General features: G+C 37.2%; 1 protein-coding gene across 23 annotated transcripts in view; it reads left to right on the top strand.

Moving 5' to 3' along the window:
* CCDC7 (coiled-coil domain containing 7) overlaps positions 1-23,148 on the top strand; it is a 394,574-nt gene that overhangs the window by 165,601 nt on the left and 205,825 nt on the right. For all 23 annotated transcript variants that reach the window (XR_013172290.1, XR_013172291.1, XR_013172292.1 and 20 more), the window contains 2 exons: positions 8,286-8,580; positions 9,842-9,914. Coding sequence is in view for 2 of the 23 variants with exons in the window: in XM_077152126.1 (XP_077008241.1) it covers positions 8,286-8,580; positions 9,842-9,914 (368 nt within the window). In the remaining 21 variants the exon portion in view is untranslated. The remainder of the gene's footprint in view (positions 1-8,285; positions 8,581-9,841; positions 9,915-23,148) is intronic.

The following is a 23,148-nucleotide window of genomic DNA, read 5'->3' as shown; positions in this document are numbered from 1 at the left end:
GCAGTCCTACTTCCCTCTGATAGGGTCAGTCACCCCAGACAATAGTGTAATCCCCATCTTGGCTTGTTGATCCAGTGGCATAAGTAACCCAAAGTGACCAGGTGGTAGTCTTAGATTCCAGTTCAGTGGAATTGTTGTTTCTCCTGGTGGAAGCACTCCCCATTTTAGAACTAAAACCTGTAGACCAGCAGAGCTCAGGGTAGCAGGGACAGGAAGCAAAATTTTTCCTAGTGGATCGCTAGGGGTAATAATGAGTGGTACCACTGCCATTTCCACCCTTTGGTTCCTGGACCCATGAATCCTGGCTACAGGAGAAACAGCACCATGCAGCGGATGCTGATTCAGAGCATAAACAGCTTCCTGGAGAACATTACCCTAACCTTTCAAGGTATTGCCACCTAGTTGGCAATTGAGTTTTCAAAAGGCCATTCCACCATTCTATTAATCCAGCTGCTTCTGGATGATGGGAAACATGGTAAGACCAGAGAATTCCATGAGCATGTGCCCATTCCCATACTTCATTTGCTGTGAAGTGTGTTCCTTGATCAGAAGCAATGCTATGTGGAATACCATAATGATGGATAAGGCATTCTGTAAGCCCATGGATGGTAGTTTTGGCAGAAGCATTGTGTGCAGGGAAAGCAAACCCATATCCAGAATATGTGTCTATTCCAGTTAGAACAAATCACTGCCCTTTTCATGAAGGGAGTGGTCCAATGTAATCAACCTGCCACCATGTAGCTGGCTGGTCACCTTGGGGGATGGTGCCATACTGGGGGCTGAATGTGGGTCTCTGGTGCTGGAAGATTGGGCACTCAGCAGTGGCTGTAGCCAAGTCAACCTTGGTGAGTAGAGGTCCATGTTGCTGAGCCCAGGCATAACCTCCATCCCTACCACCATGACCACTTTGTTGATAAGCCCATTGGGCAATGACAGGAGTTGCTGGGGAAAGAGGCTGACTGGTATCCACAGAACAGGTCATCTTATCCACTTGATTATTAAAACCTTCCTCTGCTGAAGTCACCCTCTGGTGCGCATTCACATGGGACACAAATATCTTCATGTTTTTAACCCACTCAGAAAGGTCTGTCCACATACTTCTTCCCCAGATCTCTTTGTCACCAATTTTCCAATTATGGTCTTTCCAAGTCTCTGACCATCCAGCCAAACCATTAGCAACAGCCCATGAGTCAGTATACAAACACACCTCTGGCCAGTTTTCCTTCCAAGCAAAATGAACAACCAGGTGCACTGCTCTAAGTTCTGCCCACTGAGAGTATTTCCCCCTCACCACTGTCCTTCAAGGACACCCCAGAAAGGGATTGTAGTGCTGCAGCTATCCACTTTCGGGTAGTACCTGCATATTGTGCTGAACCATCTTTAAACCAGGCCTGAGTTTTCTCTTCCTCAGTCAATTCAGTTGTAAGGAACTCCCCAGGAGACCATAGTTCTGGTCTGGGAAAGAGAAGGTAATGTGGCAGGAGTGGAGACCATGGGTATTTGGGCCACTTCTTCATGTAACTTACTTGTGCCTTCAGGACCTGCTCTGGCCCTATCTTGTATATACCATTTCCATTTTACAATAGAGTACTGCTGCACACCCAACTTTATGGCTTGGTGGGTCAGACAACACCCAGCTCATGATAGGCAGGTCTCATGGTAACTTGGTGCCCTGTGGTTAAGCGTTCAGTCTCTACTAAGGCCCAGTAGCAGGCCAAAAGCTGTTTCTCAAAGGGAGAGTAGTTATCTGCAGCAGATGGTAAGGCTTTGCTCCAAAATCCTAAGGATCTATGTTGTGATTCTCCTGTAGGAGCCTTCCAAAAGCTCCAGACAGCATCTCTATTTCCACTGACACTTCCAGCACCATTGGATCTGCTGGATCATATGGCCCAAGTGGCAGAGCAGCTTGTACAGCAGCCTGGACCTGTCGTAGAGCCTCCTCTTGTTCAGGTCCCCACTCAAAATTAGCAGTTTTTCTGGTCACTCGATAAATGGGCTGGAGTAGCACACCCAAATAAGGAATATGTTGTCGCCAAAACCCAAAAAGACCAACTAGGTGTTGTGTCTGTTTTTTGGTTGTAGGAGGGGCCAGATGCAGCAACTTATCCTTTACCTTAGAAGGGATATCTCAACATGCCCCACACCACTGGACACCTAGAAATTTCACTGAAGTGGAAGGCCCCTATATTTTTGTTGGATTTATCTCCCATCCTCTGACACGCAAATGCTTTGCTAATAAGTCTAGAGTAGTTACTACTTCTTGCTCACTAGGTCCAATCAACATGATATCATCAATATAATGAACCAGTGTGATGTCTTGTGGAAGGGAGAAATGATCAAGGTCCCTACAGACAAGATTATGACATAGGGCTGGAGAGTCCATATATTCCTGAGGTAGGACAGTGAAAGTATATTGCTGACCTTGTCAGCTGAAAGCAAACTGTTTCTGGTGGTCCTTACTAATAGCTATTGAAAAAAAAGCATTTGCCAGATCAATAGCTGCATACCAGGTACCAGGGGATGTATTGATTTGCTCAAACAATGATACCACATCTGGAACAGCAGCTGCAGTTGGAGTTACCACCTGGTTGAGCTTATGATAATCCCCTGTCATCCTCTGAGACCCATCGGTTTTCTGCATAGGCCAAATAGGAGAGTTGAATGGGGATGTGGTGGGAATCACCACCCCTGCATCCTTCAAGTCCTTAAAAGTGGCAGTAATCTCTGCAATCCCTCCAGGAATCCAGTAGTGTTTCCGATTTACTATTTTATCCAGTAGGGGCAGTTGTAGTGGCTTCCACTTGGCCTTTCCCACCATAATATCCCTCACTGCATGAGTTAGAGAGCCAATGTGGGGATTCTGCCAGTGGCTCAGTATATCTATCCCAATTATACATTCTGAAACTGGGGAAATAACTACAGAATGGGTCCAGGGGCCCACAGGACCCACTGTGAGATGGACCTGAGCTAAAACTCCATTGATCACCTTTTCTCCATAAGCCCCCACTCTCACTGGTGGACCAGAGTGATGTTTTGGGTTCCCTGGAATTAATGTTACTTCTGAACCAGTGACTAATAATCCCCAAAATATCTGATCATTTCCTTTTACCCAGTGCACAGTTACCCTGGTAAAAGGCCATTGGTCTCCTTGGGGAAGGCTTGGAGGAAGATTAACAGTATAAATCTGTGGCAGTGTAACAGGGTTCTCCCCTAAAGGGACCTGGCCTCCCCTTCATTAAAGGGGCCCTGGGTCTGTAAACTGTCTCAAGTCTGGAAATTGATTAAGGGGCCATGACTCTGAGATTTTGTAATTCAGGTTAGACTTCTGGTCACTTGACCTAGAACTCTTTTAAAGTTTATAGAGCCTGAACAAGAATTTAGTAGACTGCCCTTTTATTGCATTTCTAGGTACCCCATGATTTACTATCCAATGCCACAAATCTCTGTGAGTCATATAATTTTGATGCCTGCTTTGAGTTTGCTGTCTATTATAATAGCCACGTCTACCCTGCCTTTGTCGATTAAGTGCTGCCACCTGGCTTCTACCAACTCAGGATCCCATCATCCCCATTGTGTTTGAGGATTCCAGCTCAGTGACAGCAGTTCCTACGGTAATATCTGGCCTACAGAGAAATGCAACCACAGAGCTCTTCAGGGATGATGGTGCTAGTCTCACAAATTTATTTGTCACTGTTCTGGTAAAAGGTACATCCTCCAGACATTCCTGGGGTGTAAGAGCAGGCTTTGCATGATAAATCCATTCTAACATTCCAATCTCTCTAAGCCTCTGGATCCCTTCATCTACATTATACCAGGGCAGTTCTGGCATTTAACCTCAGGTAATGTCGGCCACCTTTTGATCCATGTTTCAACCAACCATCCAAGCAAACTGTTAATACCTTTTCTAACCCCTTGAGCTATAACATTGAATGCAGAGTCTCTGCTTAGTGGGCCCGTATCAAAAAATTCCACCTGACCCAGCCTTATATTCCTCCCATCATTATCCCACACCCTTAAAGTCCATTGCCACACATATTCCCCTGATTTCTGTCTATATAAATTGGAAAACTCACACAGTTCTTTTGGAGTATAATGTACCTCCTCATGTGTGATACTTTGTATGTCACCTTTAGGGGCCTGTGGGACTTTAGTTTAGTTATAGGTCTGGAAGAAATGAGATGTGGTGGAGGTGGATCATGAAAAGAATTAGAAATATCTTCCAAGCCATTTGCTTTAGGGCGTTCATTTGCAGTTTCATCTGGTGAGACAGGATTAATCACCCAGGGCTAATCCCTTCAGGAAGAAGGTGGGTGACCAATTCCTCAAGGCAGGTTGGAGGTGGGGCAGTTATGTCCTCAGGGAAAACTATTACAGGGTTATCTAGAGAAGACTCAGTGTGACCTAGGTTTTCAACCTCACCCCCAACATCATTATCAATCCATATGTCACCATCCCATTTTTCTGGGTCCCACTCCTTTCCAATCAATGCCTTCACTTTAACAGCACACACCATGCAATGTTGAGATTTCAGTTTATGTTGTAAAGTTGCTACTCTAACAATAAGATTCTGAATCTGCAAGTCTCTGGCTATAGGAAATAAGATTTTCCTTCAGGATACTCATAGAAACGTCCACATCTGTCAGATGGTGCTTAAGCTTCTCGTTTGAAGCCTTAAGCTCATCCCTTTCACTCTTTAATGCAGCCAGTGTATCTAACAACCATCCAGCCAACCTCTCTATACCTCTTATTTCCACAAAACTCTGTAAAGGTGTCAAAAACATTATCCCTCAGAGCCTGGCTTCGTACAAGCGAAGCATTAGGAGAATCGAATGGTGATATTTTGACTATCTCTTTTGCCAACTCATTCCATGGATTGGGAGTGTCATTGTGATTATGGGAATCAGAGTCCTTAGTGCCTTTGAGTCCAGTCAGAGTATAAAACCATTCATAAAAGCCCATTTTTAACATTTTGTTTCTTAAGAACCACTCCTGGTACCAAGATGTATTAGTTAGGGTTCTCTAGAGAAACAGAATCAACAGGGAACACTTGCAAATATAAAATTTATAAAAATGTCTCACATGACTGCAGGAGCACAGAGTCCAAAATCCACAGGGCAGGCTGTGAGGTTGATGATTCCAATGGAGGGTCTGGACCAATTCCACAGGAGAGGCTCGCCAACCAAAGCAGGAAAAGAGCCTGTCTCTTCTGAATCCTCCTTAAAAGGCTTTCAGTGATTAGATTAAGCATCACTCAATGCAGAAAACACTCCCTTTTGGCTGATTACGAATGGAATCAGCTATGGATGCAGCTGATATGATCATGATTTAATTCTATGAAATGTCCTCATTGCAGCAGACAAGCCAGCACTTGCCCAACCAGACAAACAGGTACCACCACTTGACCAAGTTGACATATGAACCTGACCATGACACTGTTCTAATTATTTTCTCTTTCTTTTTAGTTAAGAATCCTAAAAGTGGTCACTATCCAGAATTTGAATGATGACAATTGTAATTTTTTAAAATAAAATATTTATGACAATTTTTTACTTATTTTCCAGTTCACTATATTGAGATTTTCCTTTAATGTTAAATTTTAGAACCATTTTGTATTGCACACTTGGAATCCTACATCTTTTTCAATTTTTTTTTTGTATATACAAATGTAGTGCATATTTTGCATTATTTCAGATACAAATGAAAAATCCATTCACCTCTATGTTTGTGTTGATAATTAAACATTCAGAATATACACCATTAATTTCAAGAGAGAGTTGCTTGTTTGTTTTTTGAGGATGGAGGGAATAGTTGGACATGTGCTGACAGTTTAGAAAATGAATGGAATCAACAAAAGTTCTTGAAAAATAAGGTGTTGGAGAGAAGGTTAAAAAACAGGGCAGATTGGGCAGTTGTCCAATAATTTTCTGTTTTGTGAGGATGATGTAATGTATTGAAAAGGATTATGAACTGACTATTATTATACACAAAATAGACTGTTCCCTTATACATCTATTTGCTTAGTGGAAAATGAAGCAAAGCTTAGTTCATCAGCATTAAAGGCGTTTACAAGCAGTAGGAGTTTTACTCTATAGCACTTTAGTGATATTGAAGACTGTCATGTAGAATGGTAGCATGCTTATATCAAAACTATTAAAATACATGCTCATAATTGTATTATATTATATTTAAGCATGAAGTGATAACCGGAAAGCATTTTATTCTAATGTGGAAAGAATCACACAAATTTAGCAATGCTAAATTTGATAATTATCAAAATTATCAAGTTATTTTTGATAATTTACCAAATAAGGGGGATGGGAAACGTGTGTGTATAGGCTGTATTCCATAGTTTTTCTGTTCTTTTTTAGTTACCCAATCAACCAGCAAGTCTTTTGAAAGTATGCCAGTTTCACTTCTTGGTGATTTCACTTTGGCTGATGGGAATTTGAATATAGTAGTGTTTTCACAGGTTTTAGTATTTTTCATCCTGGCTATCCCCTTTCCTTCCAACCCTGCAGTAGTACCATTGTTACATAGTGGCCCTTTATTGTTGCAGGAGACAATAGAATTGGGAAATGCTTGAGTGTTAAAGTATGATTATAAATGAACTATCATGTTAAGTATTTAAGGTATTGTTCTTGGGATTGCCACATATTTGTTCTATTGTTATAATAAGGTTATTTACCTGTGTAGAATCAAGTGATTAACGATGTCCCTTAGTAGACATTCCAAAATCTTTAAAAATGCTTAACTTTATTCTTATTGCTTTGAGGTAGTACTGGTGGGTGGTTTGTGTGTAAGTCTAGGTATGCTTCTGAAAAAGGATCAATTTGTATAATTTGAACTATTTTTATGCTTCACTTGTCTAGTGACAAGACTACTCTAAGGTATGTAATAAAAAATGGTCTGCAGAATAGTTTTGGGCTTTGTTTCAGAACTAGTGATCTTAAATTGAAGTGCTTAATAAAATTAGTAAATCATATTTGAAAATGAGATGCCATCCTTAGCAATTTAGCATAGATGGCTACCTATTCTTTTTATTTTTTGCATGGGCAGGCACTGGGAATTGAACCTGGGTCCCTCACATGGCAGGTGAGAACTCTGCCACAGTACCACCATTGCTTACCCTTTTCAGTTTTTTTTTTTTAACTAAAATGAAGAACGTGGTGAGGGAGATGAACAGGATAAGGGAGATGATCATGACTAGGGCAATGATTAGGGCTAGGGCGATGATCAGGGCTAGGGAGATGAACAGGGCTAGGGCGATCATCTGGGCTAGGGCGATCATCAGAGCTAGGGCCATAATCAGGGCTAGGACGATGAACAGGGCAAGGGCAAAGAACAGGGCTTGGGCGATGAACAACACTTGGGCAATGAACAGGGTGAGGACTAGAATCGAACCCAGGTCTCTGATATGGCAGGCAAGAACTCTGCTACTGAGCCACCGTGGCACACCCTACCCTTATTCTTTTATTCTCTGGATTGTCTTCCCCACCCCCTACTTTTAAAGTCAAACCCTGGAATTTGACATTCATTCTAAACGAACAAATGTAGGCTGAGTGGCAATAGTTTTGCCTTGGTGAGACCAAAATTTACCTAATTTTGGGCAGTTTCCAATAAAACCTTAGGCACATGATAATAATTGAAGTTATAGCTGTTTAAAATGAAGACCCATCATACTCTATGGCATCTGATAAGGCTATAAAAGCTTTTATTTAATTCTTATATTGAATATAGATAGTTTGACCATTTAAATTATCATCTAAACTGGGATGCTAAGACAAGTATAAACTGGGACTGGTGACCCTCATCATGGAGCTCTGAAAGCTGATCCTGTGCCAACTAGCATGGAGAATACCTCTTACCTTGAAGAAACTAACTCAAAGCTTGGGAATTAACTCTAGTGGAGCATATTGATCTTTTAATGTCAAATCATCTCTGGAAAGATTTTTATTTTTATTTTCCACCTGAAATGAAATTGTAGAAATTAACTTAGGATAATAGGACTAAAGGGTACCCTGCAAACCCTCCTGTGCTTGACATTGGCTGAACAAATCTTTGTTGTATTGCCTGTTACAACCTTGAATAAATATTGTGTCAGAATATTTTAAATGAATTAATTCTGTGATATTGTAAACTTGCATCAGTTTGATATTTGTATTGCTATTAATTATGAGTAATTATAATTGCTTATTTAATATCCTTATAGATTATGAAAATGATTCGGTTGCAAATAAAAAATGTTCTTCATATAATCTTATATGATATGTTTTGTAATTCTAAAGCTCAGAGAAGAAAAGATCTAGCCCTGCTATTTCAGATCTTTCACAGATCCTCGGGTCCCAGGATGAGTCAGCTTTTTCAGAGAGTTCAAATGAAGTTTCACCTGGTGAGAACCTGTCTGGCGCATCTTCATCAGAGATCCTTGATAAATCATTTACAACAGTATCATCCAGCGAAGAAATTCAAGAGTCACTGTCTTTGGGAACATTGTCTCAAGAGAATGAAACAGTGACAGCATCACTGACTTCACTTCCTGATATTACTAGAAGAAAAATGACAGATAGTGACACCTCAAAGGTATGAAATAGTATCGCAACTTGAAAGCTGTTCATTTTGAATTTATGAACTTAATATTTTGAATAAATAATATTAAAAACTCATCACTATTATTTCAAGAGAAAACAAATTTGTGTATTGATACAACATTTTTATATTTAGGATGCTTATAGTAATATTTGGGAATCAAAGTAATAGTTTAACATAAAAATCTAACCAATATTAACAAAGATGTTGTGGCTTAGATTAGAGTTTATTGATAAATTAAAAGGTACCCAATTCCTGACTGAGACAAGGTAACTTTTCACAGTTTACATTTCAAGTTCATCTAAAAAAGTTTTTGGACCATAAGGTAATTAGAAAACCATAGTCATTTTGAAATAACTGTACATAGCTTTTAGAAAGATCTAGAAAAAATGATCAGAATCACTTTTGTCAAAAAGGCATATATATTTAATTAAGAAATTATTAGGGCAAAAAATTTGGAAAAAAAAGAAAGGCTGTACATGCTTGACATTTATCCACTATATGTTTTTATCATGAAATTACTAAAGTGGTTTAGAATATCATTCCATGAGCCATTTGAGTTTGTCTAAAGCTTAAAGCAGACTAAAATAGAAATCCAAGCTAGAATCGAAATCAATAATTACTAACACTCATTTTCTTTCATGTTCTTTATGAGATAGAGCCACAATATTCCTTCGGTGTCCTCCAAATTATTTAGTGTTCTCAAATGTCTCTCAGATCCATTTATTGTTCTCATTTTTTTGCTACATTCAGGAAATAATGAAACGTAAAAGTTTTCTGTAGTGTCGTTATGGATATAGAAAAGCAAGCTCTCTCTCTAAAAGAAGGCAATTAAATAGCATTTCAACTACGATAAAAGGAAATCAGAGGGCCACAGATAGCAAACAAAACTGGCTAAAATAAAACTGAAATCAAATCCCAGTTATCTGAGAGTATGTTAATTAATTTTACCAAATGTAAAATGCACCAGACAGCTAGAATTTCTTTACCTTCCTAATAGTTATGATAGGATGGGGTAAGGGCAGTTATCAGCACTAATCAGTTTCTGTTTATCTAGTTGTCATAATGTGGTGAGACTATCCCAGGTTTATGCTGTTCTTTAGGTGTAGTAACCATTCCTGAAAATGGTTACTGTGACCCTGAGTGTGTTGACAGTGTGTTTAAGGTTCTTTCAGGGTATGAAACGTAGAAAATTAATTTATGTAGTTTTAAGATAAATAATTTGCAGTTACTTATTACAGCTTTTATTATAAAGGTTATTGTTTCAGAAGAGAAATTACCAAGTAAGACAGAAAAGCAAACTTACCAAGAAGCAAAAAAATTACAAGGTAAAAATTTTTCTGCTTTGCAAGATTAAAATGTGAATGACTACTCATTCCCATAGTATAATTATAAATAAATGAGAAGAGAACATTATTAGGTATACAGATGGTATGTTAGACAATCTGATAGTATGGAAACATATTGACAGTTATATAAAAAATAATGCTTTCAGGTAAGTTAACATATTACTCAGAAAATCTGAGTTTGACAAAATTAAGATCTTTGTCAAAGGAAAGTGATTGCTTTGCCCCAACCAAATAGCAGAATTTGACACTATGAATTATTGTCTTAATATTGTATTAAAAATTCATCTGGATATAGTTGGAAAAAAAGGTGATTTCTGGTATGATTTATTAATTTGATATTTAAGTTAGGTTCTTTAGGTATTTGATGTAGATCATATTTAAAACAAGGATAAATTTGTACTTCCTTTACAACATATATAGCTTTTATATTCAACCCATATTTTATTGCATTGGCCTAAACTATTGAAATAAATTTAAATAGTTGTGATGTGGGTTACAGGAGCATTGTTCTATTGTGCTTTGAAACAGGAGTGCTTGTATTATTTTACCTGTGGTGATTGATTCTCTATCTGAGATAAATAGTTCTTATCATGATCAGGAAATTTTCTTTTATTCAAAGTTTATTAGGAATGTCAATCTGGAGTTGAGTTTAATTTTGTCAATTGATTTTGGACATTTACTGAGGTAATCAAATTGCTTTCTTCCTTTGTTATAATCATGTAATGATTATCTTAATGGAATGAATAAGCCATCTTTAATTTATATGTATAGCTTTTTAATGTGTCATTGGATTCTACTTTGATATTAATTTTCCACCCATGCAGTATTTTTATTGTTTTTTTCTTTTTCAAATTCTTCTCTGCCACTTGTTAGTGGTGTGAACTTTGGTAAGTTACTTAAATACTCTTTGTCTCAGATTCCTCATCTGAAAATGGGGACGATGAAGTAAGTTTGTATAATTTAAGTAAGTTAACACAGGAAAAGTGGTTAGAACAGTATTTTCCATATTAAGCATTAATATCATCAGTAATATTTCTTGGTGAATTTGTTTTACATGTGTTGTAAATAGCATAATATTTGAAGTTTAATAAAACCCAATTTGAATAAACTTGTCTTTTAATGTGGTATTTTTTTTAGTTTGTGTTTGAGTTTACTTAGACTTTCACCCAATAGATTAGCACTGACATACATGTTCCCCAGCATGCACACAGGGTCCACTCTGCTCCCTCTAGAATAGGGTCAGTGACCCACAAGGAGAGCACAAACTAGTTCCATCCTGGGTCGTGGAAGGGGTAGGGGAGGGACCAGCAAGAGTGCCAGGAACTTCTTTGATGGCTTTTGAAGCTGATTTTATTAAGTCAGCATTGCTTGGTTAATGCAGCCCTTTAATGTTTTTCAGTTTTTAGGAAGACTACTTCCTTTAAAATTCCTGGGGCTATCTTTGCCCCAGGAGGTCTGGAACAATGTCCATCCTCAGTGCTGGTCCCCAGAAATCTATAGTAGCTCATCAAATGTAGAGATCTGAGATCAAATCACACATTTTTGGAGTTTGGAGGACTAGTTCTTCATGTCCTACTCTGATACCAGCAAGGTGAGTCAGGAGACAGTTCTCCAGTCCACTGCCACTGGCCATGATACTAGGGTAAAGGGGATGGTAGCAATTTACCAGTCTCTCCCTCCTCCTCCTTCTTGCAAGCTGCACAGTGTTCCCCTAAGCTCTAGAGGTTCGAAGGGGTTGATTTAGATAGTTCCTGCCAGTTCAATAGTTGTTTTGGTGGAGGGACTGATTCTCTGAGCTTTCTATTCCACCATCTTCCCTCAATCCTTGTTACTTGAGTTTTTGTTGGGATTCCTAGTAAGTGTTTCAGATTTTTAGGATATTTTCCAAAGCCTTATATATTTTCATTATTTGTCTACTACAACCATCATTGGACTGATAAACGCCATCAGTCCAAGTCCTCATAAATTCAGTTCTTCACTCCAATCATATGCACTCTATCCCTCATCTTTCCCTACTGAGTTCAGTTTGCTTGCTGAGATAGAGTATTCTATCTATAGCTCAGACCTTGCTCTGAGATGAAAATTTGAATTCATTGTTAAAGATGTATCTTTGCCAAAGCCAAGTCACTTCCAGCTTAGATGACTGGCAGATTCTGATGAAAGAAAATGAAAAATTATTTGTTCTGTTCCGTACCCTAGAAACATTCCAGAACACAACAAAATTATGTTCAAGAAAAAAAAATGGGAAAAACATACCCATAATTAGGAGAGGAAACTTGAATTTGGGTATGGTATCTTCTTGTTTGTGTTTACGTTTGCTTTGCTGCCAAAAGCAGATAGCATAAAATGGATTGGCTTTAATTTATTAGCTTACAAGCTTACAGTTTTGAAGCTGTGAAAGCATCCAAACCAAAGCATCATTGAGATGATGCTATCTTCCTGAAGACTGGTACTTGGTGATGTCACATGGCAAGGCACATGGCAGCAACTGCTGGTCTCTCCCTTCTCTTCTAGGTTTCCTTGCTTTCAGCTTCATGCTTCCATGGGTTTTCTCTCCTTTATCTGAATTTTTCTCTTATAAAGTATATCAGTAAGAGGATTAAGACCCACCCTGGACTACACCTAAATGAAGTAATCTTACCAAAAGATCCTACTTACAATGGGTTCAACCCACAGGAATCATTTTTAAGGACATGATTTTCTGGGGGTTCGTGTGTTTCAAATCACCATATTTTGTATCCTAATTCAAACAGCTTCCCTAAAAAATGCTGTAGAGACCACATGAAGACCAAATTCAGGCAAAATGGACTTGCCTGAATTTGATCTACATCAAATACCTAAAGAACCTAACTTAAATATCAAATTAATAAATCATACCAGAAATCACCTTTTTTTCCAACTATATCCAGATGAATTTGATACTCTGCTTTCTCCCTTTCTGTTTGTTTTGGTGATTTATTTAGATTTTTTCCTCTAGACCTTTGTTTTACTATTGACTCATACGTTTTTTGTTTTTTGTGTGTGTGTGTGTGTGTGCTGTATGGCGGGTCACATTTCATTCTTTTTCCGCATGAGTATCCTGTTATTGCAGCACCATTTGCTGAATTTTTGGTTTGTTTGTTTGTTTTGCTGATTTCTTTTGTTTGTTTTGTTTCTGGGAAGTGCATGCTCTTACATGCTTTTGATCTCAGTTTTACTTAACAGTTTTAAATAAAGAAAAGCATCTTAGCTAGATTTGGTCCACTGAATTCCAATGGCTTAGCCACTCTCTCTGGTTTTTTTGGCTCAGGGAGGTGAATTCAGACAAAGAACAAATAGGCTTTAATGGAGCCTTTTAAAATAATTAGATTCGTATTTTAATAAAACTCAACTCAGCCCTACCAAAAACTTACCTTACTTTGGCAGTAATTTAGATAGTAGACTAAAGAAGACAAATTTGTATTCAGAGACAAGTGAAAATGTACTGTGAGGCTGAGAGTTAGTTCAGATATTAAATAATTTTAGATGCAGAATTCACAAGTGTTGATGAACTGTCAGATCAGGGTTTCCCAACCTCAGAGCACTGTTGCATTTTGGGGTAGATAATTCTTTGTTGTGAGAGGCTGCCCTGTGAATTTTAGGATATTTGCCAGCGTCACTGGCCTCTACTCACTAGATCCTAGTAGCACCCTCAATTGTAACAACCAGAAATTTTGACAGGTATGCCGAATGTTCCCTGGAGGGAAATCACACCCAGCTGAGAATCACTGTGTTTGATAAGGGACATATGCTGTGTCTTGTAGACTGCAAGCATATATCATGATATGCTCTGTCTTGCAAACTTGCAAACATATATCATGATAAAATGTGATTCATCTCAAGACTGCAAGATTGTGTAACTCACCACATTAACAGAAATTGGCATGTTTTCAGATTTTGCTAATCATTTGCATTCCATCATCTGAATTTTTGTCATATCTTGTCTTCTTTTTCTGTTATATTTTATCATTTTTAGAATCTTCTCTTCATTAGAGATATAGAATATCTATAGTGCATCTGGATTTTATTTTCTTTTGTGACTTTTGGATTTCCTTTCTTATTTAATAGTATTTTCTCCTGACAAATATTATAAAAAATTCTTCTGTATGTTCTTCTAATATTTTATCTTATGTCATATCTAGTGCATCTGAATTTCATTTTGTATTTTCTATGTGATAGGGTGTATAACTTAATTCAATAAAGCATCATTTATATAATGAGTATTATACTACCTTTGTCATATATTTTCATTTTCACTTGGTTTTATTTCAGAATTCTGTTTTGTTATATTGATATAGTTGTCTTTTTTTTTTTTTTACCAATCTTTGTTTTCAACACTGTATTAAGTTTTAATATCTTTATTCTCCTTCTTCTACAACTTGCGTCTCCCTCAAATTGCCTCATCTTAACACATACTAACTTGTCTATCAGTTTCTCAGACCAAAATCCTTAAGAGTTTTCTTTTAACCCTTACTTTCTCTCACTCACCTCTTTCAATATGCTAGACCATAGTTTTGTTGCTTCTTTCCTTCTTTCAAAATATATCTAGAATTCTACCATTTTCCACCACCTCCACCACTTTCACAATTACCACCTTAATATATTCCATTATCTTCTTCCTCCTGGACTTTTGCATTAATTGCCTAATTGGCCTCCCCATTTCTCATCTTATTCATTTGTAGAATCTTCTCCAGATAGAAATAAGAGTATTTACTTAAAAATATAAATAAGCTCATATCACTCATCTGATCAAATCATCAATTTCTTAGTTCACTGAGAAAAATCAAAGTTTTTTACCTAGGAGTCCTATCTGAGTGTGTCTGCACTGCCTCTCTGTTCTTATCTCATACCTTTCTCCAGTTTCTTCTTCAGTTATTGCCCGTTTGCAACCTAAACTCAAGACTTCTGCATTTGTTGGCATTTCTGCTCAGAACACTCTTCCCACAGATAAATTTGTGGCTCACTTCATCAACTCTTTCCAGTCTCTGCTCAATGTCATCTCTGACCACTCTTATATAAAGACACTAACACTCACAGCTCTATGTCTTTAAACCAATTTTACTTTTATTTGTAGCACTTATCACCATTTGATGTACTATGTATTTGCTGGTTCATTATTTGTCTTCATACTCTTCTGCAATATAACCTTCTTCGTTGCCCATAAGAGCAGTGACTTTGAGTCTTTTGTTTATTTCTATGTTCCCCAGCACCTAGAACACAGAGTATATGCTTGTATTAGTCAGGTTATTCCATCTAATTGTAACAACCCCAAAAGCTCTGTGTTTTAAACACAACAAGGGCTTATCTTCGCTTTTGTCACAATCCAGTGGACATTGGTCATGGTAGTGGGTACTCTGTCCCACACCATCACTCAGAGACAAGGTCATTGTATAAAGTATCTCTGCCCTCCCATAGGGCTTCATAGTCCTTATAGAATTCTCTGCCTTTAGCCAGAAGGCAAAGAAAAAGAGAAATTAGGGAGGATCATGTAGGATGCTTTAGGAGCCAGGTCTAGAAGTGTAGTTCTTCACTTTTTATTGGCCAGAACTCAGTCATGTGGTGTTCTAGTTTGCCGGCTACCAGAATGTAATATACCAGAAACGGAATGGCCTTTAATAGGGGAAATTTAATAAGTTGCTAGTTTATAGTTCTAAGGCCGAGAAAATGTCCCAATGAAAACAAGTCTATAGAAATGTCCAATCTAAGGCATCCAGGGAAAGATACCTTGGTTCAAGAAGGCCGATGAAGTTCAGGGTTTCTCTCTCAAGTAAGAAGGCATATGGGGAACACAGTCAGGGCTTTTCTCTCGGCTGGAAGGGCACATGGCGAACACAGTGTCATCTGCTAGCTTTGTCTCCTGGCTTCCTATTTCATGAAGCTCCCCGGGAGGCATTTTCCAAAGGTCGCTGGCTGGTGGACTCTCCTTCTTGTGGCTATGTTGTTCTGCTCTCTCTGAATCTCTCATTCTCCAAAATATTTCCTCTTTTATAGGATGCCAATAAACCAATCAAGACCCACCCAAATGGGTGGAGACATGTTATCATCTAATCCAGCTTAACAACCATTCTTGATTGAGTCATATCTCCAGGGAGATGATCTAATTGCAGTTTCAAACATACAGTATTGAATAGAGATTATTCTACCTTTATGAAATAATATTTTGATTAAAACATGGCTTTTCTAGGGGGCATACTTCCTTTCAAACCAGCACATGTGGCTTCACCTAAATGCAAGGAGGCTGGGAAAGAAAATGTAGTGCAGCTACTGTTTCAAGGAAGAAGAGAGGAAAATATAGATGTTGGTGAGCATTCATAGTCTCAATTGCAGTCTCATCTTCTGAGTGCTATAAAGTCTCTTTCTTATATTCTCTTTGCTACCCAAAACACATACCCACAAAAATACTCATCCCCTCTGCAAGGAAAACAGTCCAATGTCATATCCAGTCATAGAATTTAGTTAAAGCTTAAGTTTCTCTGGTGATATTCAATCTTGTCTGTCAGACCTAATTTGGTTTCTCTGGTCCAGTGACCTATGGACTAATTATATAATAGGAGAATAGGGAGGGTATGAAAGCCCCTCTTAAGAAAGGGGAAGGGTGGGAGATACACATAGTAGTTACTGAATTACAAGAACTGTGAAATCCCACTTGACAGCCATTGTATAGAATGAAATAAATTCCTTGTGTGCTGGTTTGAAAGGATGTATGTCCCCTAGAAAAGCCATGTTTTAATAAAAATCCCATTTCATAAAAGTAGAATAATCCCTATTCCATATTGTATATTTGAAACTGTAATCAGAGCATCTCCCTGGAGATGTGATTTAAACAAGAGTGGCTGTTAAACTGGATTAGGTGATGACATATTTCCACCCATTTGGGTGGGTCTTGATAAGTTTCTGGAGTCCTATAAAAGAGGAAGCATTTTGGAGAATGAGAGATTCGGAGAGAGCAGAGCAGAACGATAAAGCCATGACAAGCAGAGTCCATCACCCAGCGACCTTTGGAGATGAAGAAGGAAAATGCCTCCTGGGGAGCTTCATGAAACAGGAAGCCAGGAGAAGAAGCTGGTGGATGACTCCATGTTCACCATGTGCCCTTCCAGATGAGAGAAGAACCCTGACCGTGTTCATCATGTGCCTTTCTAGATGAGAGAGAAACTCTAACTGTGTTCGCGATGTGCCCTTCCACTTGAGAGAGAAACCCTGAACTTTATCAGCCTTCTTGAACCAAGATTGGACATGTCTATAGACTTGTTTTAATTGGGACATTTTCTGGGCCTTAGAACTGTAAACTAGCAATTTATTAAATTCCCCTTTTTAAAAGCAATTCTGTTTCTGGTATATTGCATTCTGGCAGCTAGCAAACTCAAACACCTTCGTTGAGCTCTGATTCTTTTATTTTGGAGGAACTTCTTTGTTCACTGCTGTTCATGGCACTTGGCCTCACCTCTGTGAGGTTTTCCTTGTTCTTAATCCTCCCTGGCCATGTCTGAAGTGGGTGTTGTGTATGCCAACCATACACATAGTTTCAAAGCCTGCTTCCTCCTTTGGAAGAGGGTTAATAATGTTTTAGTTTGCTGAAGCTGACAAAATACAGTTGACCAGAACTGGGTTGGCTTTTACAATGGAAATTTATTAGTTTACAAGCGCACAGTTCTGAGGCCATGAAAATATCCAAATCAAGACATCATCAAAATGATGTCTTCATGAAGTCAAGCTGCTGGTGATCCTGGACTCTGTCACATGGCGATGTGTGGGGCAAATCTCCTGGTCTCTCCCTTCTTTTCTGGGTTTTGTTGCTTCCAGCTTCTGGCTTAAGTCACTTCCTCTCTGTTTCTCGGGTTTTCTCTCTCAGCTTCTGTGTCTTTCTCTGAATTTCATCCTTTAATAAAGGATACCAGTAGGAGGATTAAGACCCAACCTGAATGAGGTGGATCACATCTTAAGATCCTACTCACCAAAGATACTACTTACAATAGTAAGTAAGTATCTTTACTTAATTTAATCCATACACCCACAGGAATGGATTAAATTTAAGAACATACTTTTCTGGGGTTCTTAAAAAGCCCCCAAACCATCACGAATAAGGTTTTTGTCTGGGCTACTTTTTATGGGCATGTGGTAATAACCTTCTCTCAGACTCTTTGTAGTAGTCATGTATTTACTTGTGGCTCTAACAATATTCATGGGACTCTCCCTTTCTTTCTCAATTTAACAGTCATTAAATAGCACTTGTTGTCACATTTTCTCAAAATCTTTTCCTGCTCTTTGGGGTCCAGAAGGAATAGCTTTTCAATCCTGTAAGGTACAATATTTCTGAACTTTGTCTATTCCCATTCATTTCTGCTTGTAAATCAGCCAAATTCTGGCCTGAATTCATTTATTTTTATTCTACTTTACTAAGATCTAATATGGATAACATAAGCTTTTCTGTTAGATCCCAGCTTAAGGAGCAGTCGCTCTGGTCTGGTAGCAAATTGAAAGAAAACACCGGGAGCCGCTGGTGGAGTGATCATCTTTAATCATTCCCCTCTGCTCTGATGCTTACAGAGCAGTAATCCCTTATATAGCAAATTACACAGAAGTAGCGTTTTTCCAAGAAGTGACTTCACTTGTGGGATACATGATTAGATACATGTATATTACATCATTGAAACATAAGCTATGCCGTATCATACTCCCCCGGAACTTATAAAGGTCATCTTAGACCGCTCTTTATAATAAGCAAGGGGTTCCGGGCCCCCATTTTTCCCGTTTTTCAAGAGCTAGAGACTTATTTTGCTCATGGTCTAACCTCCAAATTAAAACAATCAACAATTCTACCAGATGGTGTGCTTTTATTGGCTCTGGTATTTCTTTTTTTGCTTTCTGACATTCGACTGTAAGCCAGTGCCTCAAGTTGTACTTTTATTTTTATGCTAGCATCCAACTACAAGGGACCAATTATTGATTTATTAAGATTGTTCACAGGTCTTTAAAAGCAATGCCAAGATCTCAGTGGCTTAATACAATTGAGGTTTATTTCTCCTTCACCTTATAGTTCAGTATCAGAAGGGAGGATCTCTTTCTTAGAATCATTCAGGTACCCACACACCTTCCATCTAGTGGCTTGACATTCCGTAAAATTTTAAAGTCCTCCATTGCGTCTTCTGCATCCAACTGTTATGCATGGAAGATATACAGATTTTAGGGACCAGGAATGAATGTATGTGTGCATGTGAGAGAGTATTGTGGTTTGTATAATCTACTTTATTTATTGTGTTATTTAGATCTTCTTTTATTTTTGATAAACTTAGGTACATTTAAGTTCCTATTATACTATTGTTTCTCCCTGTATCTTCTAGACTGTTTTGTAGTTTCTGCTTTGTGGATGTTGCAGTTTATGTTATTCTCTCTGTAAATTGTAGCCATTAGCTTTATACTAATTTTTCTTTGTTTCTAATGTTATTTGCTATGTATTATTCCTTCTTGATTGCCTGATTAATTTTTACTGTTTATAAGATCAACAGTAAATGTCTATTTTATTTTGCTCATTACCAATATTCCTGAATCACAGTTTTTTTAGTTGTATCTCTTGCTTACAGCAGGGAGTTGGATTTCATTTTGTTATTTATTATTTATCAAGAAGTCTCAAGAGCATTTTAAAGTCCATGTAATCTCCAGTGATTTGTTGGGGTACAAAGTTTGTATAAATCCGTAAGCTCTCCCTTATTAATTACATTTTTGGATCTTCTATGTCATTACTTATTTTTGTCTAGATCTGAAAGATGTGTATTAAAAATTCCCATCAGTGTTTTACTTTTTATTTTTTTGCAATATCTATAATATTTTGCTTATTAAAGTGGCTGCTGTATTATTTAGTGTTTAGATATTTATTTTATAAATTGTCTTCATTGAGAAGAGTCCTTTAATTAAATTATCTTTTTAAAATTTCATTTAATGATTTTTTTGTCTCATGTTAAGGTTATGACCTCAGCTTTTTGTGTGCATTTTTCTGGTGCAGATATTCCTGTCTTTATAGCCCTTATGAATCATTTTTGTTTCAGTCATTTCTCTTATATAGAGCATAGAGCTCATTTTTCCATGGTGATCTGTTCTGAAAATCTTTTTAAATGGGTTAATTAAGCCCCATTTACTTTATATATGGGGCCAGTGTATTTTGTAATTTTTATATATGCAGTCATATAAATACCTAATGAATTATTTTTTATACTTGTACATCCTTAAATAAATTTCTATATGTATAGTGAAGTGGTTAAGTCTTTTACTTTGAGTATACTTTGAAAAATTTTCTTTCCTCCTTTTAAAATTTGTTTTATATTTATTTTGTTTTTTAAGAAAGTTTGTAACTTTGTTCTAAATACTTTTATACTAGCACTTTTATATAATATATATATTTAGCTTTTCCCTTCAGAGTGTATCTACTGGTTCCTAACTGTGAACAATAATTGCATTAATTTGAAATCTCTTATTCCCATTAACATCACCCTCTCTCCAAAGTTCCAATTTTAGTCAAGTATTCTTCTTAGGGCTGATCTTTTCCCCCTTAAATTCACTTAGAATTTTATTTTTGGTTAGTCAGGTTTTTTTTTGTTATCTTTTTGAATTCTATGAGGCAGTTACTAAGTTTATTCCACTTTCCCCTTTTTATTTTTTTACCCATTTAAATATTTGACTTATCTCTAATTTGTTAGCATATATAATATTTACGTATTACAATTTCATCAATATACCCCCCTATGTTTTAGTCTTAGGTATATATTTGAATTTTTTCAGTGCTCATGATGATTTTTGTTCCCTCTAAGATCTCACCAATTGTTTATTTGCATGAAGCTTATTTCTCATATATTTCCCCAGGCTGGGGCCATTTATGCAAAACTGCTTCTCTGTAGCTTAATGTGTAGAACCTAACTTTCCTGGAAAATACATCATTGTTTTACTTTCCTTTCATTTTGGGGCGCTTGTAATTTTGGTTTTACTGGTGCCTGCACTGAATGTTATTATTAACTAGTTTGGATTTAAGGCCAATGAAATATTATTACTTTTGTATATAATTTGGACTTTTTGCTTGGAGGCATGGAGGATTTTTTTCTTTATTTAAAAAAAATCAATCAGGATATGTTTTAAAGTTCACCAGTATAGGTCAATATTCTCAAGTATAGGGTGGCCTTTTTAATATGTAGATTCAGGTTTTCTTTTGTTTCAAGAAAAGTTTTTCCTTCTTCCTGAGCCCCTGAGCCACTGTTGCACTGCCCTCTTGTTTTATTTTTATGTTATGGTTTTAAATGTTCATTATCTGTATTGTTTTGTTTTTCTTCTTTAGGTACTCCAATTGTACATAAATTGACTCTTTACTTGCTTTCTACTACTATCACTTTCTCTGCAATCTTTTTATTCTGTTTTTCATTTCCATCTCACTTTATTAGATTTTCACATTCTGTATTTTCCTTCCTGTACATTTTACAATTTAGTGTTAATCTGAATTGATTTAAACTTTTCTGTATTTCCTAAATTATGTCATTTTTCATTTTACACTGTTTTGTTTTGCTAATATTGCTAGGATGCAATATACCAGAAATGGAATGGCTTTTAAAAAAAGACTTTCTTAAGTTACAAGTTTATAGTTCTAAGCCCATAAAAATGTTCAAACTAAGGCATCCAGAGAAAGGTACCTTGACTCAAGGAAGACCCAAGTCTGTCACCTGAGGCATGTGGTTGGCCTCTGTTGGTCCTTGTTCCTGGTTCCATTGCTTCCAGCTTCTGATGCCAGTGGTTTCCTCTCGAAGCATCTATGGGCTTTCACTTTGTTCCTCTGGGACACAACTCTGGGTCCTGACTTGCATAGTATCTGAAGGGAAGGTACATGGCAATGTCTTCTGGGCCCTGCGTCTCCACACATCCTTGTCTAGACATCTACTCTCTCTGTCAGCACTCCAAGCATGTCCAAATGTCTGCATCTCTGTTGGTTCTGAAGCAACTGTTCTCCAAGCATCTGCATCCGAACTCTCTCTAAAAGTTTCCTCTTTTAAAGGACTCCAGTGAACTAATCAAGACCCACTTTGAATGGATGTGTCACATCTCCATGGAAGTAATCTAACCTAAAGTTTACACCCACAATTGAGTGGATCAGTCTCCTTGGAAAGAATCCAATCAAAGTTTTCCACCCTAAACAACAGGTCTGGCCCCACAAAATTGGATCAGGATTAAAACATGGCTTTTCTGAGGTACATAATAGTTTCAAACTGGCACAACCTTCCAGTAGTTTTTTCAATTTTATTCTGAGTTTTAAAATGTTTGTTTCATGCTATTCTTTCATCTCTGCAATTGCATGTTTAATTGTTTCAATTCCATTTTATTGAGGTCTAATTTACATGCAAAAACATGCATGCATACATTTTAATGTACAGTTTGAATGAGTTCTGACAAATATATGCATTATTGATTATATGGATTCAAGATATATAATATTTCTACCACCATCCAAATTTTTGTCAATTCTCTGTGCAGTAAATTTTCCTACCTCAAACAAACACTGAATTGCTTTATGGTATATTGATCAGTTTAGCCTTCTCTAGAATTTCATATAAATGGAATCATATAGTATGTACTCTTAAAGAGTTTTGTTCTGGTTTCTTTCAGTCAGCATGATTTTAGGATGCATTAATGTTTTTCAATGTACCGATACTTCATTTCCTTATATTTATAAAATATTTTATACACATATATATGTCATGATTTGTTTATTCCTTCATCTCTTAATGGGCTATTTCCTATTTCCTATTTTCTTCCAGGTTTCTTTTTTTTTTGGATACATGGTCCAGGAATCAAACCTGGGTCTCCTGCATGAAAGACAAGCATTCTACCACTGACCCATCCATGCACCCCTGGTTCCTTTTTCATATCTATTTTTGTTGGATTTCCTGAACCAGTAATTGTAGACTCTATGCAGTAAGAAGATGACTTTCTTAGTTTCTCAGTTCAAGGATTTCCTTTTGGTTGTTATTAATGGAGTTTAATACATGACACCTTTTTTACTTTGTTATGACATCCTTTGATTCTTCAGAATTTCCTTTCATCCCTATCTTTATCTACTTCTTTCTTTCCATTTACTGTTTAAGCTTGTTTGGAGTAGTTCTGCCTTCTAAGGTACTGTGCTGGCTTGAAACTGTTATGTACCCCAGAAAAAACCATGCTCTTT

The sequence above is a fragment of the Tamandua tetradactyla genome, chromosome 1, assembly GCF_023851605.1.
Source record: "Tamandua tetradactyla isolate mTamTet1 chromosome 1, mTamTet1.pri, whole genome shotgun sequence".
Classification (NCBI taxonomy): Eukaryota; Metazoa; Chordata; class Mammalia; order Pilosa; family Myrmecophagidae; genus Tamandua; species Tamandua tetradactyla.
The sequence above is the reverse complement of the archived record's forward strand: the minus strand, read 5'-3'. Positions and strand labels throughout refer to the sequence as shown.